Source organism: Nicotiana tomentosiformis, chromosome 3, assembly GCF_000390325.3.
Source record: "Nicotiana tomentosiformis chromosome 3, ASM39032v3, whole genome shotgun sequence".
In the NCBI taxonomy this organism is placed as follows: Eukaryota; Viridiplantae; Streptophyta; class Magnoliopsida; order Solanales; family Solanaceae; genus Nicotiana; species Nicotiana tomentosiformis.
The window spans coordinates 66,584,228-66,599,919 of NC_090814.1; the positions used below are offsets into that span (position 1 = coordinate 66,584,228).

The 15,692-nt window shown below is 34.9% G+C and overlaps 1 protein-coding gene across 3 annotated transcripts; it reads left to right on the forward strand.

Annotated features, from left to right (window-relative positions):
* Positions 1 to 743: 743 nt before the first annotated feature.
* Positions 744 to 14,514, forward strand: LOC104094858 (phosphoglucan phosphatase LSF2, chloroplastic). Of its 3 annotated transcripts, none has more exons than XR_685997.4 (7): positions 744 to 1,091; positions 2,651 to 2,856; positions 3,464 to 3,634; positions 3,792 to 4,003; positions 8,031 to 8,169; positions 8,307 to 8,942; positions 14,252 to 14,514. XR_685997.4 is itself a non-coding variant. In XM_009600872.4 (5 exons), the coding sequence occupies exons 1-4, from the start codon at positions 767 to 769 to the stop codon at positions 3,993 to 3,995; spliced, it is 906 nt and encodes a 301-aa protein (XP_009599167.2). In that variant the 5' UTR covers positions 744 to 766; the 3' UTR covers positions 3,996 to 4,003; positions 14,252 to 14,514. The 3 variants fall into 3 exon arrangements, 1 of the variants encoding a protein (XP_009599167.2); XR_011414747.1 differs by lacking the exon at positions 14,252 to 14,514 and adding an exon at positions 9,203 to 9,551; XM_009600872.4 differs by lacking the exons at positions 8,031 to 8,169; positions 8,307 to 8,942.
* The last annotated feature ends 1,178 nt before the right edge of the window (positions 14,515 to 15,692 follow it).

Below are 15,692 nucleotides of genomic sequence, written 5' to 3' on the forward strand. Positions count from 1 at the left end.
ATTACCAGTGATATACAATGTTAAAAAAAAATAGGCAAAAAGATTTTTTTTCCCAATGTGTATGGCTAGAATTCGTTGAAAATATATAGATGGGCAATACACAAAATTTGAGCAAGATTGGAGGTGATTTGGATTGGTTTGATATCAAAATTCATAATTAAAATCGAGTTTAAATTTTTTTCTGCGACACATGTATCAAACTTGTATCATGCATATATTTCACATAGAGATATACATGTGATATACCTTTGATACACGTATGTGATACATAAATGATACACAGTGTGATCCAAATATCATATTTTTTCATGTTCATCTTTTACTTCGAATTTCAATTCAAACTACCTCCAAACTCCACCAAATCATCCCAAAACTGATTTGGTGGAGTTTTGAGGTAGTTATAAGCTTGTATGTACACACTATAACAGATTTTGTGGGAGAAATTGTCAAATAGCTACTTTTTGGATTGCTAATCAAGTTTAACCATTTTTAACGCAAAATAAATTGTGAGAAGAAAATATCTAGCTAAAACACGAAAAACTCAAAAAAAAATCTTACTAAAATTTGAACATTTTACAGTTTTGGATGTTGAGAATCGAGAAATAATTCAGAGTTTGAAATCTGCTATTCAAACTCCATGGAGTCTAAGGAGAGATGGTTTGTACTCATGGGCCGGCAATTTTATTGGAATCATGGGCTCAAGCCCATACATTTTAGGCCCAAAACTTGCTATGACTGAAAACAGAGGCATTGAGACTTGAGTCAAATGGTGACCATATATAGAAAAAAATATAGGAAGAAGGACCTGAGACCACATTCAGATTCAGAAACAAAGAGAGAAATGGGAACTATCTGGAACTCCACCTGCCCAATTCAAAAGAATCCATTTTTATTCCCTTCTTTAACCAAGAAATATGCAAATTCCTTTTGCAATTTCACCAACAAGTCCGTCCAAATTTCTTGCAAACTTCCTGGAAGTGAAGTTGAAGAAAATTATACTAGCAGAAGCGTCTCAAGTAATAAGATGGAGGAATACAACTTAGCTATGAAGCGAATGATGAGGAATCCTTATGAATATCACCATGATCTTGGTATTACCTTATTTCTAACAACTATGTTTCTTTCTGAATTATCTAATAGTACTAATTTCTAGTTACGGCCTTTAAATCGTTAATTCTCTTTTAACTTTTTATTTATTGGGGACCTCGCTTTTTGTTTTACCTTTTAAGATTTAGGTGTTATAGTAACCTAACTTTTAGAACGGGGTGGGGTTTTAGCATTTTAACTGAATTAGATGCCCCTAGAAAAGTGGATCGTGGTCTACTCTTTGGCTTTCTAATACTGGGTTATGTATGTTTTATGACTTTATGTAGACCAAGCTTCTGTTTATGTCACCGCTTTAATAATAAAAAGAAGATTAAAGTGTCAGATAGCCCTTTTTTCCTCTTTCTTTTAGATGACTTTTCTAACACAAAACTTTAAACTTCTCAAGGTTGAATCTGAGAAGTGATTACTGTAACAATATTAAACGATGGACGACGCCAAAATAAGCCCCTTGCGTAATAAATCTACATTTTCTGTCATAAAAATGGTCTGAGAGGAGCATCTGATGTACAATGTGTGGTGATATTGCTACTCTATATTGAATTAGTTGATTTCTTTATAGCATGTTTGGCCAAGGTGCTTTTTTTTTTTGGTTTTTTATTCCCTCCCTCCAAAGAGCTCCCCACCTTGCTATTGGGTGACTCGAGCTCACAACCTATTGGTCGAAAGTGGAGGGTGTTCACCACTAGAGTAACCCACTCTTGTCTTTGGCCAAGCTTCTCAAGAGCCAAAAGTGTTTTTTTTTCCTAACTTGAGGTGTTTGGCCAATCTTTTTGGGAAAAAAGAAGAAGCAGAAACAGTTTCTGAGAAACAGAAAAAAGTAGTTTCTTCCCAAAAGTAGAAGCATTTTTGACTTTTCTTCTTGCCAAAAATACCCTTAACAAAATATAGTATATACCAAAATAACCGTTAAACTTAATACTTAGGATATTAATGTATAAATATTTTTTATTATTTTTAGGATAACTTTCTAATGTATATTGACTTTAGGGGTGAATGCGTTTATATTTGTTGAATGATTTTTAATATATTTAACTTATATTAAAAGAATTAAGTACTTTTAAATTTTATTTTCATATTTTACTTAAATAAAATTAAAAGATTTAATTATTGCATGTAATAACAAATTTTTAAGATTATTTATTTACTTATAATATTAAATATTAAGTAAATTTATTCATGTCCTTATTCGTAATTTGATACTTAAAAACATTTTCTGAAAAGCTTGGCCAAACACAAATTATTGCTCAAAAGTGTTTTTCAGATTGATTAGCCAAACACAAAGTGTTTCTCTCCCAAAAGCACTTTTAAAAAAAGCACTTCTCAAAATAAGCTGATTTCTCCATCTTGGCCAAACATGCTATTAGATTGGGCGATACAATAATGCTAAAATCCAAATAGTTTGCTCTTCTCTAAGTAGGAATTATTATCCATTTTGGTATACATGTGTTTCTTTATATAGTTAATGACATTTATCACGAAGAAGATGATAGCTATACAAAGAAGTTCTGATAGACACCTTATAAGTATGATTCTTTGACTACAGGAATGAACTACACATTGATAACAGAAAATCTCATTGTTGGCTCCCAGCCCCAGAAAGCTGAAGATATAGATCATTTGAAAAAAGAGGAGAAGGTCGCTTTTATACTAAACTTGCAGCAGGACAAAGATATTGAGTTTTGGGGAATAGACCTCCAGTCTATAGTCAGAAGATGTTCAGAGCTTGGAATTCATCACATGAGAAGGCCTGTAAGTAAATCTTCATCTTCTTTTTTTTTTTTTTTTTTTTTTGAGCTGGTACTTGCCATTTCTTGGAGGAGGGTGACAAGAAAGAGAACACAGACCTCTATCCCTTAAACCATTGGTCTACGCTATAATATGCAGCTTTGTGAAATACTGATAACACGTATTCCCTTCAACGGTCAACAACTTTGATGTGAATCCTACACTTCACTATCTTGGCCATTGTTATGGTCAATAGATGAAGCTCTAACATCAAATATGTAAGGTACGATTCAGGAAATCAGTGATTGTCCATATTTCAGAATCTTGCAGACTTGTTTTATAGCGTACTTACGTGCTTTGGCTCCATATCCAAATATTCCTGGTTATAGAAAATAACTAGGCTTTGACGTTTTCGACCTAGTGGATATAGTTTATAGACGTGTGATAGAAGAAGGGCACCATTTGCTTGTTTTTCTTTTCTTTCCATTAAGAATTCTCGAGTTCAAAATACTTCTTTTTTTCAGGTTTTTAGCCTAAGAAAATAAAATGTTCTTAGGTTTTGGCATTTTATTTTTCCCAAGACACCACACTCATTTTCTGTATTTTGATCATCACAAAACTTTAATTGCAGGCGAGAGATTTTGATCCAGATTCCTTAAGGGGTGTATTACCTAAAGCTGTTTCATCACTAGAGTGGGCAATTTCAGAAGGAAAAGGAAGAGTGTACGTACATTGCACTGCTGGATTGGGAAGGGCTCCTGCTGTTTCAATTGCTTATATGTTCTGGTTTTGTGGAATGGATGTAAGATTTCACCTTTTATATGACCATTAATTTTTTTCCAAATTCAGAAACATTATTTGTGAATCAATATTCCTACTATCCTTTGTCTATTAATTAAAGCGCATTAGTAACTCTTAATAGCACTATGTCCTGATATCTTGAAGTGCTTGTTGAGCAGCTAAATACCGCCTATGATACACTCACATCAAAGAGACCCTGTGGGCCCAACAAAAGGTCGATACGAGCAGCTACTTATGATTTGGCTAAAAATGATCAGTGGAAGGAGCCGTTTGAGAATCTGCCAGATTATGCCTTTGCTGATGTAGCAGATTGGGAAAGGACACTGATTCAAGATCGTGTCCGGGGCCTTCGTGACACTTGAGTATGCTGGTTAGGCTATTTCTTTAACTCATCCTTTTAATTTTTATTATTATTTTTTTGGATAGGTATTCCTTAATCCATCATTTTGACTATTGTCTTGGATTTTCTCTCAATTTTCGGGAATTTTTCTGCTTCATGTTTACCATGCTCGAGCCTGTTGGATGATATAAGCTTATCTTAGGAAGATATTAGCACATGCGCTTGCAAGACCATCATTCAAGTGATAAAAGCTTTTGTTTTCCTCGACAACTTGAAAATACATCATTGTTTTTATGTGTGTCAATTGTCACTCAAGACTTTTTGGTATGAAAGTGTTTTCTATTCACTTTTCCATTTACCGTTGAGAGTTTAATGTAGAAAAATAAAGGTGCTATTCATTGGCTCACATAGCCATGACTATAAAAGATATGTATTCAACATCCTAGGATGACTTTCATCACTAAAAATGAACGATAGTCCAGCACTCGTTCATTTTTCTCAGTTCTCCTTGAACATTGAAAATTTGTTTCATGCAAGCATGCAAACCTGGTCTCAACTTGGTGTTCGAGAAGAGATTCAGAGAGGGTAAATTGAAGGATACAAAAACCTGAAAAGAAAGCACAAGAACAATATTTCTAATACATAAGGACCCCCTCAAACTTATCCCTGATTTTCAATTACGACCTTAAAGCTTTTTTTTTTTTGGGGGGGGGGGGTTAGTACCCGCACTCTCAACCTCCCCACCTCCCCAAAAAAAAAAAAACTTCTAAGCGGTTTATTACCCATTTTCTTGGCTAACTGGGGTAGAGAGTTTAATGATCAGTAGGTTGATGTTTAATTATTCGTTGAATTAATAGGTTAATGATCAATTATTCAAAGTATTCAACAGGTTAATATTTATGATCGAGTATTCCTAGAGTCAATAGGTTAACATTAATCAATGGATTAATGTTCAGTCAGCCGTAGAATCAATAAATTAATATCGGGAGTATACATCGTGATAGATGTTTCAAACATCCTATGAGATGCTTCAAACATACTATGAGATGCTTCAAACATATTATGAGATGCTTCAAACATCTTTTGAGATGTTTTAAACATCTAATAACATGTTTGATGTTCATGATTTGAGTTTAGGGTTAGGGTCAAACATCCATGGAGAGATGTTTCAAACTTCTACCAGGATGTTTGATGATTATTTATGTCAGATTTAGTTTAAAAAAAGTAGCATATCCATTAAAAGCATCCAAATAATAGATAATATTCATAAAAATAAATTTAAACAAAATATTTAGCAAATCATCCTTTCATAACATCCAAAAAGCATAAAAATACCAATCAATTACAAAGCATATCATGGTTCCATGTTCTTGTGAAAGATGTCCGCGTCCATTTTATCCCTGAACTCGCTAATAGTGTTGCCATATATCTTGTCCATCGGAGTGTTAGTGATAAGGTGCTCAATGAACATTAAGGACAATACTTCACAACTATTATAGGTGTCATCCCGTAGAAGATCAAAGAGCCTTTGAGGCAACCAATCATCATTGAGGGATTCTTCAGGCAAATGCATGAAAAGGCCACATGATCGGAGGTATCTTGGGAACATTGTGTTGATGGAATACAAAAATTCACCTAACTCATCATCGATGTACATAGAGGTTTTGCAGTCGTAAACAAGATGAGTATATTGGACTATTCAATAAGAAATACAATTGTAATATAATGATTTCTCTCAATGTTGTATACGCAGAAGATCCTTTTTACATCATCCCAAGGTCGACCACCACAGAAAGATATCTTTCCTCGGGCATACTTTAGATCTTCCTTTTGAAATTGATACTCATTCAAGGTCACGGACAGAGATGGAGCAGCATTCACCTTGTCAACCCCATCACGAAGAGTATTATAACGTTTCTTCAAAATATAAAGAAAATTACGATTCAGGATGATATCTGCTTGATCGTAGTGCTTGGTGTACCTTTTGCGTCTAATACGCATAAGGGCCAAGAAATCCTCCATATGCTGCAGAATCAAAATAAATAAATTATTAATCTACATATACTAGTATTAAGCATCCTTATGCAATAGGATCAAACATACTTATGGATGTTTGAAACTACTACTACAACAACAACAACAACAACAACCAGTGAGTTCCCACGAATAGGGTCTGAAAAGGATAAGATGTACGCAATCTTACCTCTCCCTGAAAGGACAGAAAGACATATGGATGTTTGAAACTGGGAAGTAAAAATAAATAAGATCAGTTACAGATTCATAAGGATGTTTTAAATATCTCAAAGGATATGTCACATCCATAACGATGTTTTAAACATCTTATAGGTGTTTTATACAACTTATCGGATGTTTCAAACATTCTCTAAGATGTTTGAGACGGCAAAGTAAAAATAAATTAAGATATGTCAAACATCCATAATAATGTTTAAACATCTCATCGGATATTTGAAATTGAAAAATAAAAATAAATCAAGATGAAAGGTTTATGAATATATACCTTATCCTCCAACCAGAGGTAGGAATCTTGGATGTTCTTGAAGTTTTCATAATCGAACATTCCCCTTGTAAATTGTGTATGGAGCTTCTTATTCTTGATAAATTCTATGAGGCAATTTTCCCTCTCACAGTCAATCGGTTTATAAATGTCAACGTTCAGCCTCTCCTCACTGACTGTTGTGGAGGTTTCATGTTCTTGGCCTTTTTAACATCATTTCCAATTTTCTTCCTCTTTTTGTTCCTTTTTTTTTTCACTAACCACATATCTCTTTGATAGCTTGTGAACCAATTCCTCCATAGTTTTCTACATAAACTTCATCATTTTCATTTCCTTTCACCTGGTCCTGCATAACATTCCTCCAGTTCATTTGTTCTTTTTCTTTTTCCAGACAATTGGGGCATATGCAAGGACAATGGACTCTAGATGTACCCGCAACAACACAATCTTTTATTTCCTCACCCTTTTTTCCAATAGAAGCAACTCCTATGCTATCTTCATAACTAACAACCTCCCCCTTGCCATTATCATCATCAAAATGCATTTATCTACCATCATCATAACCAAAATGTTCTTCTCCTGTACCATCACCATCATCATTACGAACAACTTCTCGTCATATTCTACCATCTCCACCGATAGATTTTTCTCGATGTGTCATCATTTTCTCCAACCACATGGCTATCTCCAATTTGCGGGGCTTGCAAAACTACCCTTCTTTATCTCAAGGGCACATTTGGGCACCACCCAAATGTTTTAAAATTGTCATTCCATCAAACTCTTTGCTTAGGCTATCCATCATCATGTCCTCTTTGTCGGATAACATAACAAGATTTTAGATGTAAGCCTCCCTCTTTTCAGCCTTGGTAGGGTGAAGAATAGGGTGCACCACCTAGGAAGGGAACATAAAGATTTATAAGTAAAAATATTAGAGGCAATGCTTGAAATATTCTATAAATATTTTAAACACTTTCTTCAGAATGTTTCAAACATCTACAAGATGTTTCTAACATCCACCAGAATGAGCCTTACCGGACCATCTTTGATTTGAAATAGATCATGCCTGTCTTTTTCTACTTTTTTCAAACAACCACCTCTTTATCCTCGGCAATATCCTCTCTTTTGGATAATCTTTTGGCTATAGTTGAGGTATGACTTCAAACGCCCAAGCCTATATTGTGTGACCCAAGCCTATAGAAAATTATATAAATAACACAAAAATAGAAATACTGAACAAGATTTATTTAGTTACCATGAATGCCTAAGGAAATATGTACAGGTTATTTAGTTACCATGGGGCTGTAGTAGTTTCTGCTTGTCTGTTGAATATCTTATGAAAGAGTGCCAATAATCTAGGAGTGACTCGTATGGAGCCGTAATTGTTTTTGCTTGACTGTTGAATATCTTACGTCAAAATCTAGGAGTGACTCGTATAACTTTTATGGATTTCCTTGGGCATTCATGTTAACTAAATAGATCTTGTTCATTATTTTTATTTTTGTATTATTTATATAATTTTCTTTTTATTTTTTGACACACAAGAGGCCTGGGCATTTGAATCCATACCTCAACTGCGGCCAAAAGATTATCTAAAGAGAGGACATTGCCGAGGATGAAGATGTGGTTGTTTGAGAAAGTAGAAAAAGACAAGCCCGATTCATTTCAAATCAAAGATGATCTGGTAAGGTTCATTACGGTGGATGTTTGAAACATTCTGAAGAAAGTGTTTTAAATATCTATAGGATATTTCAAGCATGCCTCTAATATCTTCGCTTATAAATATTTCTGTTCCCTTCCCATGTGTTGCACTCTACAAAGGCTGAAAAGATGGAGGCTTACATCCAGAATCTTGTTATTTTACTAGACAAATAGGACACGACGATGGATAGCCTAAGTAAAGTTGGATGGGATGATAGTCTTAAGACATTTGGGTGGTGCCCTTAAGATAAAAGAAGGGTAGTTTGCAAACCCCACAAATTGGAGATAGCCATATGGTTGGAGGAGATGATGGTACAAGAGAAAAATCTGTCAGTGTCCACTATCCCTGCATATGCCCAATTGTCTCGAAAAAAAGCAAATGAACCGGAGGAATGCTATGCAAGATCAGTTGAGATAGCAAATGGAAATAATGAAGTTTATACAAAAGATCATGGATGAATTGGTTCACAAGCTATTGAAGAGACCTGTGGTCTTCCCTGAGCAATTTAGGATCCTTACACTAAAGGAACAAAAAGAGAAAGGATGCTTAAAAGGGCCAAGAACAAGAAACCTCCACATCAGTCAGTAAGGAGAGGTTGAACGTTGACATTTATAAACCGATTGACTGGGAGAGGAGAAATGCCCTCATGGCTTTTATCAAAAAATAAGGAGTCTCAGACATAATTTACACATGGGATGTTCGATTATGAAGACTTCAAGAACATCCAAGATTTCCAATTCTGGTTGGAGTATAAGGTACATATTCATAAACCTTTCATCTTGATTTAATTTAATTTTTCAGTTTCAAACATTCGATAAACATCATTATGGATGTTTGACTTGATTATTTTTACTTTCCAGTTTCAAACATCTTAGAGGATGTTTGAGATATCCTATAACACATACATCGTATAGGATGTTTGAAACATGCTTATAGATCTGTGACTGATCTTGTTTTTTTAACTTCCCACTTAGTATATATGGATTTTAGTAATTTATTTATTTTGATCCTGTAGCATATGGAGGATTTCTTGGCCCTTATGCGTATTAGGCACAGAAGGGATCCCAAGCACTATGATCAAGCAGATCTTCCTAGATTATAATTTTCTTTATATCTTGAAAGAACACTATAATACTCTGTGTGATGGACAATGTGAATGTTGCTCCATATTTGCTCATGATCTTGAATGAGTACCAATTTCAAAAGGATGATCTAAAGTATGCTCGAGGAAAGATGCCTTTCTGTGGTGGTCGACCTTGGGATAGTGCGAAAAGGGTCTTCTGTGTATACAACATTGAGAGGAATCATTATGTCACAATTGTATTTCTTATTGAATAGTCCAAGATGTTTGTTTACGACTGCAATACCTCTATGCACATCGATGATAAATTAGGTGAATTTTTCTATTCCATCAACACAATGTTCCCAAGATACTTCCGATCCTGTGGCTTTTTCAGGCAAAAAGAATCCCTGAAGCTCTTTGATCTTCCATTGACTAAGTTTTTAAAGTTTGCAACGGTTAGTTTTTTTGACTTATTTAATAAACTTAAAAGTTAAACGGAAATTAGAAAACTAAGTAAAGAATTATAAAATATTAAAACAAAAGACTTGTAATGAAATATTCTAGTAATTATAAATTTATAATAGAGTTATAATTTATTTAATATAATTTCAAACCATTAAGTAACTAAGTAAGAGTGTAAGACAATTCATAAAAAAATTCTTTCATTACAAGTCTTTTGTTTTTTTTTTGAATTCAAAAAAAATATAGATAGAATGTAAGAGATTTGAGAAAGAATGATTGATTTTTGTGGGAAAAAATGAAGAAGGATGGGGGTATTTATAGTAGAAAATAGGGTCAAAGTATTTTTTAATAAACTTAGGGGTTATATTAAAAGTTTGGGGGGGGGGTAGGGGTGTTTTGTGGGGTGGGGTCCAAATATGGCCGTTTTTGGCCGTTGGGAACGACTATTTTTGCAATTGAAGTCGTTGCCCAACAACTATAATTCAAAAAAAAAAAAGGATGCGGGACGGGCAGGACGGGACGGGACGGGACGGGATAAACGGGACGAAATGGCCATCCCGTGTCCCGTTTAACATGGCCCCATCCCGTTTATAATCAAGTGGGCCGGGCCGAACCGGGACGGAACGGGGCGGCCTGTCCCGTGGGACTGCCTTAGTATGAATAGATGATTTGCTAAATTTTTTTGTTTAAATTTATTAAATATTATCTGTTTTTTTGGATGGTTTGAATAGATATGCTACTTTTTAAAAACTAAATCTCATATAAATAATTATCAAACATCCTGCCAGAAGTTTGAAACATATCTTCCCTAACCCCCAAACATCCTATTAGATGTTTGAAGCATCTCATAGGATGTTTGAAACATCCATCACGATGTTTACTCACGACATGAATTTATTCATTCGACGGCTGATTGAACATTAATCCGTTGATTAAACATCAACTTATTGACTCTAGGTATAGTCGATCACAAATATTAACATATTGAATACTTTGAATAATTGAGCATTAACCTATTGATTCTACGAATAATTAAACATCAACCTATTGGTTTAACTCAATCAATATCAAACATCATGGTAGAAGTTGCAAACATCCGTGCTAGATGTTTCAAACAAAACTCTTTACAAGAACATGTTCTGTTGCGTAGATCAATTTTTGCAACCACAACATGACCAGTGACGCTGAACACCTGCTGCCTTATTGGATGGACCAATAGCTTGTTACCCAAAGTTGCATTTTTATTGATCTTCTTTTCAACTGAAAGGACACAATGGAATTTTTTGCGAATATTTTCAGCAAGGTGCCTCATGTAGAATTCGTGATGAGCCTGAGGGTAAAATTTTGAGATTTCGTTTGCAATGCTTTTGTGTCTATCAAAAATTATGCACAACCCAACAATGTCGGGATATATGCTGGCCAGTTGTTTTAAAAAAATATTCATATTCGGTATCACACTTCTTGTCAACTATGCAAACATGCCAACATGGAAAATATGATTCCCTGAATCTTGTGCAACGGTTGACAACAACACTCTGCGATACTTTCCTGTGAAATGTCCCATCAACGGCTAAGACTTTCCTCATAAACAAAAACCCCTGAATCCAAGCTCTATAAGCTACAAAAAAGGTATTGGAATCTCCCACAGTTATCAACCTTCCTTTATTTGCCTTCCTGAGCGCCTAGCGGTATGCATCTAAAATTGCATACCCGTGCTCGGGCTTCCCCCTTACCATAGCCTTTGCGATATGACTTCCCACCATACACTTTCAATAACTAACATTACAATCCAAATCTAAATGAACTGTTTCCATAATTTTTTTGTAAGATGGAACTCTGCCCTCTTCAAACTTAGAATGAACGTATTCACTAATGATGTCTGATGAGGTGTGGATGCTTTTCTGTAAGATGTTGTGACCCGCATATGTGCTTATTGTTGTACCTCGTAATATAAAACTTGTTAGTACTTGTATATTTGATGGCTCGCAACTACCACTTGCAATTAATAAGTATTGTCTACACATTTGACACAATACACAAATTTGGTACTCTTTACTGATTTGAAATGGAAAGGAGCCTTCGGGGAAGCAACCTTCAATGACATAATTAGGTTGCTCTTGATTTGAAACTTAAACACTTAGAGAACTTTGTGCTATTGGTTCTACCTCTTGTAAGTTGCGTTCAACTCAAGGAAAATTTGCATATTCTTCTTCTTTTTCTTTCATTTTCTTTAATATCCATATTCAAATGATCCATTTTTGGAATATCGATATTCAAAAGATCTTCAACGTCAGCTAATTCATGGCTATCATGTTGTTCCATTAGAGGTGAATTTGTAAAGTCTACCGGCCATTCAACAATAGATACCCTTAGAATGGGCTATTTTCATCTTCTAAATAATAGCTCAAACAATCATAATTCTTTATTTTAAAGGGAGCTACTTTCTTGTGCTTTTCACCAATGGATAGATGCATGTAAGTTATGGAGACATCACTCGAATGACGAGTTAACTCACAACTGGTAATGATCCTCATCATACATATCATCTCTACGCACCTTTATTAGAACCGTCTCTTTACTCTTCGAGCGTCAAGTAAAACGAGTAGAGCACTACACCTATTTACCATGACAATCAATTCCCAATATTATATAATCAACGATTTTATGATCGCAATACCTGAAGATATCACAAATATATAAATAATTGATTTAAAGAATCTTTTTTTTTTTGCGAACATTCTAGGAAGATGGTTGAAACATCTTGAGAGGATGTTCCAGCTATCTTGGATGTTTGAAACAACTATCTAGGATTATATCAAGATACTTTAAACATCTCACGAGATGTTTAAAAAATCATAAAAAATCTACAATATCTACATACGAAGAAAACAAGCTTAAGCTTAAACACCAATCTTTACTTACCAACAATAGCGAATAGATTGAATATCTCCCTTGAAGTAATGCATAAGCAACAACAACAAAAAACCTAGTATAATCCCACAAGTGGGGTCTGGGGAGGATGATGTACACGCAGACCCTTACCCTACCTTGAAGGTAGAGAGGTTGTTTCCGATAGTCCCTCGGCTCAAGGAAAGATGAAAAGAAAGCATTAGCAACGAGCAGTAACAACAAGAAGATAATAAGAAAAACAAAGTGAAAGGAATAACTTGTAGTAATAGAAATCCAAAAATAATATAATACAAGACTAACACTAATATTACTGGTATGGGAAAGAAACACTCTCGACTGCCCGCATCTTATCCTCCACCGGGACCACTCACACTTAAACTTGAATATTTTTATTCTTGATCTTATCAATTTTGGTATGCCCGTACATCCATCTTAACATCCTCATTTATGCCACTTTTATCTTCTAGACATGGGAGTTGTTGACTGGCTACAACATAAAGTAATGCACAAGCCAATTAAGCAAATCACGGTCAAGTGCTTCTCAATAGTGCAAGGGTCGATCTCCAAATATTCTTGTTCTTTTTTCACAAATCTTTCTCAACAAAGGACAAGAACCTCGAAAAAGATTTGTGAGAAAATAATGTTGGGATTGAAGAAAGAAGAAGAAGAGATTGAACACAACATAAAAAGAAAAAAGCAGGAATTGGTGCTGGGAAGGGTCCCCCTTTTCTTAGAGGGGGTTGGGGCCCGTTAGGGGCAGTTGTGATAATTCTAAAACTTTGAGGTTCTTTCTAAACCTACTTTTAAATAATAAACACTAATATGAAAGTGTCTTTTTCACACCAATCTTAACACTTTTGTCTTTGAAAATTGATATAAGTTTCAAAAGTCTCAAAAATTTAGATCTCTCTGGAACCAGCTGGTCTTCTTTTCCTTTTATTAGAAACCCCAAAATTTTCTGCAGAATTAAAAGCTTCAGAAGAGGAAGATGGACCAACGGGAGAAAGTCTGTTGGTATAAATCTTGTTGATCAAAGGTAAACGATGAATACCCATATGCTGTTAGTCTACTTATACAGCTTTCTCAAATGGGTGGTGCTCCGGCTAGAGGAGATTAAATAAAAAAAGCATAATGAAAAAGGAAAAATGGAGAATTATTTTAATGAAATTGGACATATGGCAACTAAGGATTGGTGCATGACAAGCACTTCCTTTCTTAATATTGGAGTTGGCGAGAAAGAGGGTAATAATACTACTTAGAAGTTGTTCCTAGGAATTTTAAGATCGTAATTGAAAATCAAGGACTAGTTTGAAGGGGCCCTTAAATTCCCCTTGAAAAAAAAAATCAAAAGAAAAGATGCTTGCTTTAGGCCTTATGATCTGCGAATTACTGTTTTTAGTTTGTATGTGCAAACAGAACTCAGTTAACTGTATCTTCCGCAATGTGCTTCCAGTCAGGTCATCTCGAGTTACATCGTAACTACAGTTGGACCTATAATATTAATAATATGATCTTGCTTAGTGATTCACTGTATAGTTGATGCATCTAGGCAAAGCCAATTTTCCTCTTTTGCATAGAATGACACAATATGTGTAAACTAACACATCTTATACTATTTGGTTCCTACAGCATGGATATATTCCAGAGAGCAAGAAGCTGCCACCACTTGAAGAGAAGCAGCCCCATTATAGCATGCTGCAAATTCGGAATTTTTACTGCAGCTTTTCATAAAACTATCGGTATATGAGAATTACGAGGTCTCAAATGCAATTTGACATATGAATTAGGTGTTGCTGTAACATATTAGGTCAGTAGATTCTTTATAGTTGTAAACCCCTGTAATAAAGTGAGCCCATCAATTGAAAGTTCATTATTGGGGAGCACCTTGTTTATCCTTGTTCTGTAGACAAATAGGTTGGGGTTTATGTCCTCTTTTTGTACTTCTTCTTACAATGAGGTGTTCTTAGAGCAATAGGTTGATAGGAAAGTGGGACTTTTTAATTCACCTGAACATTTCACATAATTCACTTGTAGCCTCCCTAGAATAACTTCATCACTATAATTTAGAGAATCTTGATCTTATATTTAACTTTAACTTTCTGCAGGGTCGTCTACCCTTTTCGATATGTAAGTGGAGCAGCCTTATTCTTTCGGATTTATGACACCTATTAGTGCTAGACTCGAGAAGGAATAATTTCAATGGAAGTCTTCCACCGTCATGTACTGAAGAGAGCACTTCATTGATGACCATTGACTTGAATGGTAATCAATTTGAAGTGCTTTGAGTACATCACAGTGGAAGGCTTCCATTGAAATTATTCTTTCTCAAGTCTAGCACCTATATATAGCTCAGCCATGCTACCCAAGCAATGTGGAACTGACTCACTGAAGTTGTGTGATAAATCCAGAAGGTTAAGACTGCTTCCACATGACTCACTGAAGTTGTGTGATAAATCCAGAAGGGTAAGACTGCTTAAGTTGCAAGGAAGTTAAATTTAGGATCAAGATACTGTAGATAGTAGTAATGAAGTTGTTCTAGGTGGCTTGTAAGTGAATCATGTGAAAGGTTTAGGTAAATCAACGAGTCTCACCTCTTAACTATCAACCTATTGTTCTACAGAACACCCTTCAAGTTGTTCTGTCTTGGCCCACAACATGCAGTGTACCCAATATAGAGGCTAATAATGATTCAATACTCTCTTTAATTCGTTTGGACTTGTATGATTAGGAATGACAATGGGACGTGGCAGATTGATTTTCCTGCTCCTTGCAAGTTGCATCATCAACTCATAATCCTTACTATTAATAAAATGAAACCTTGGAACTGCTTCATGAGGGGCTCATAGTTTGCAAAGTGAAGATTTCACTTTTTTTCCCCCTAAACGAAGCAAATATGTAATTCTGTTTTATTTCCTTTTTTTATTGGGATTGTTTATTCTCTTCATTGAAATATATCCAAAGATTAGTACTGTATACTACATGCTTAATATGTTGAGTCAAGGTACACGGCAAATAGACTAGTAATTCCAAATTAGCTAGGTGAGTTATATGAATCCTCTATGTTCATGAG

Coding starts and splice junctions, on each gene's coding strand:
- LOC104094858 (XM_009600872.4), top strand. CDS start 767: ATGGTGACCATATATAGAAAAAAATATAGGAAGAAGGACCTGAGACCA. Junction 2,857..3,463: donor TTCATCACATGAGAAGGCCT/GTAAGTAAATCT, acceptor CTTTAATTGCAG/GCGAGAGATTTTGATCCAGA. Junction 3,635..3,791: donor TCTGGTTTTGTGGAATGGAT/GTAAGATTTCAC, acceptor CTTGTTGAGCAG/CTAAATACCGCCTATGATAC.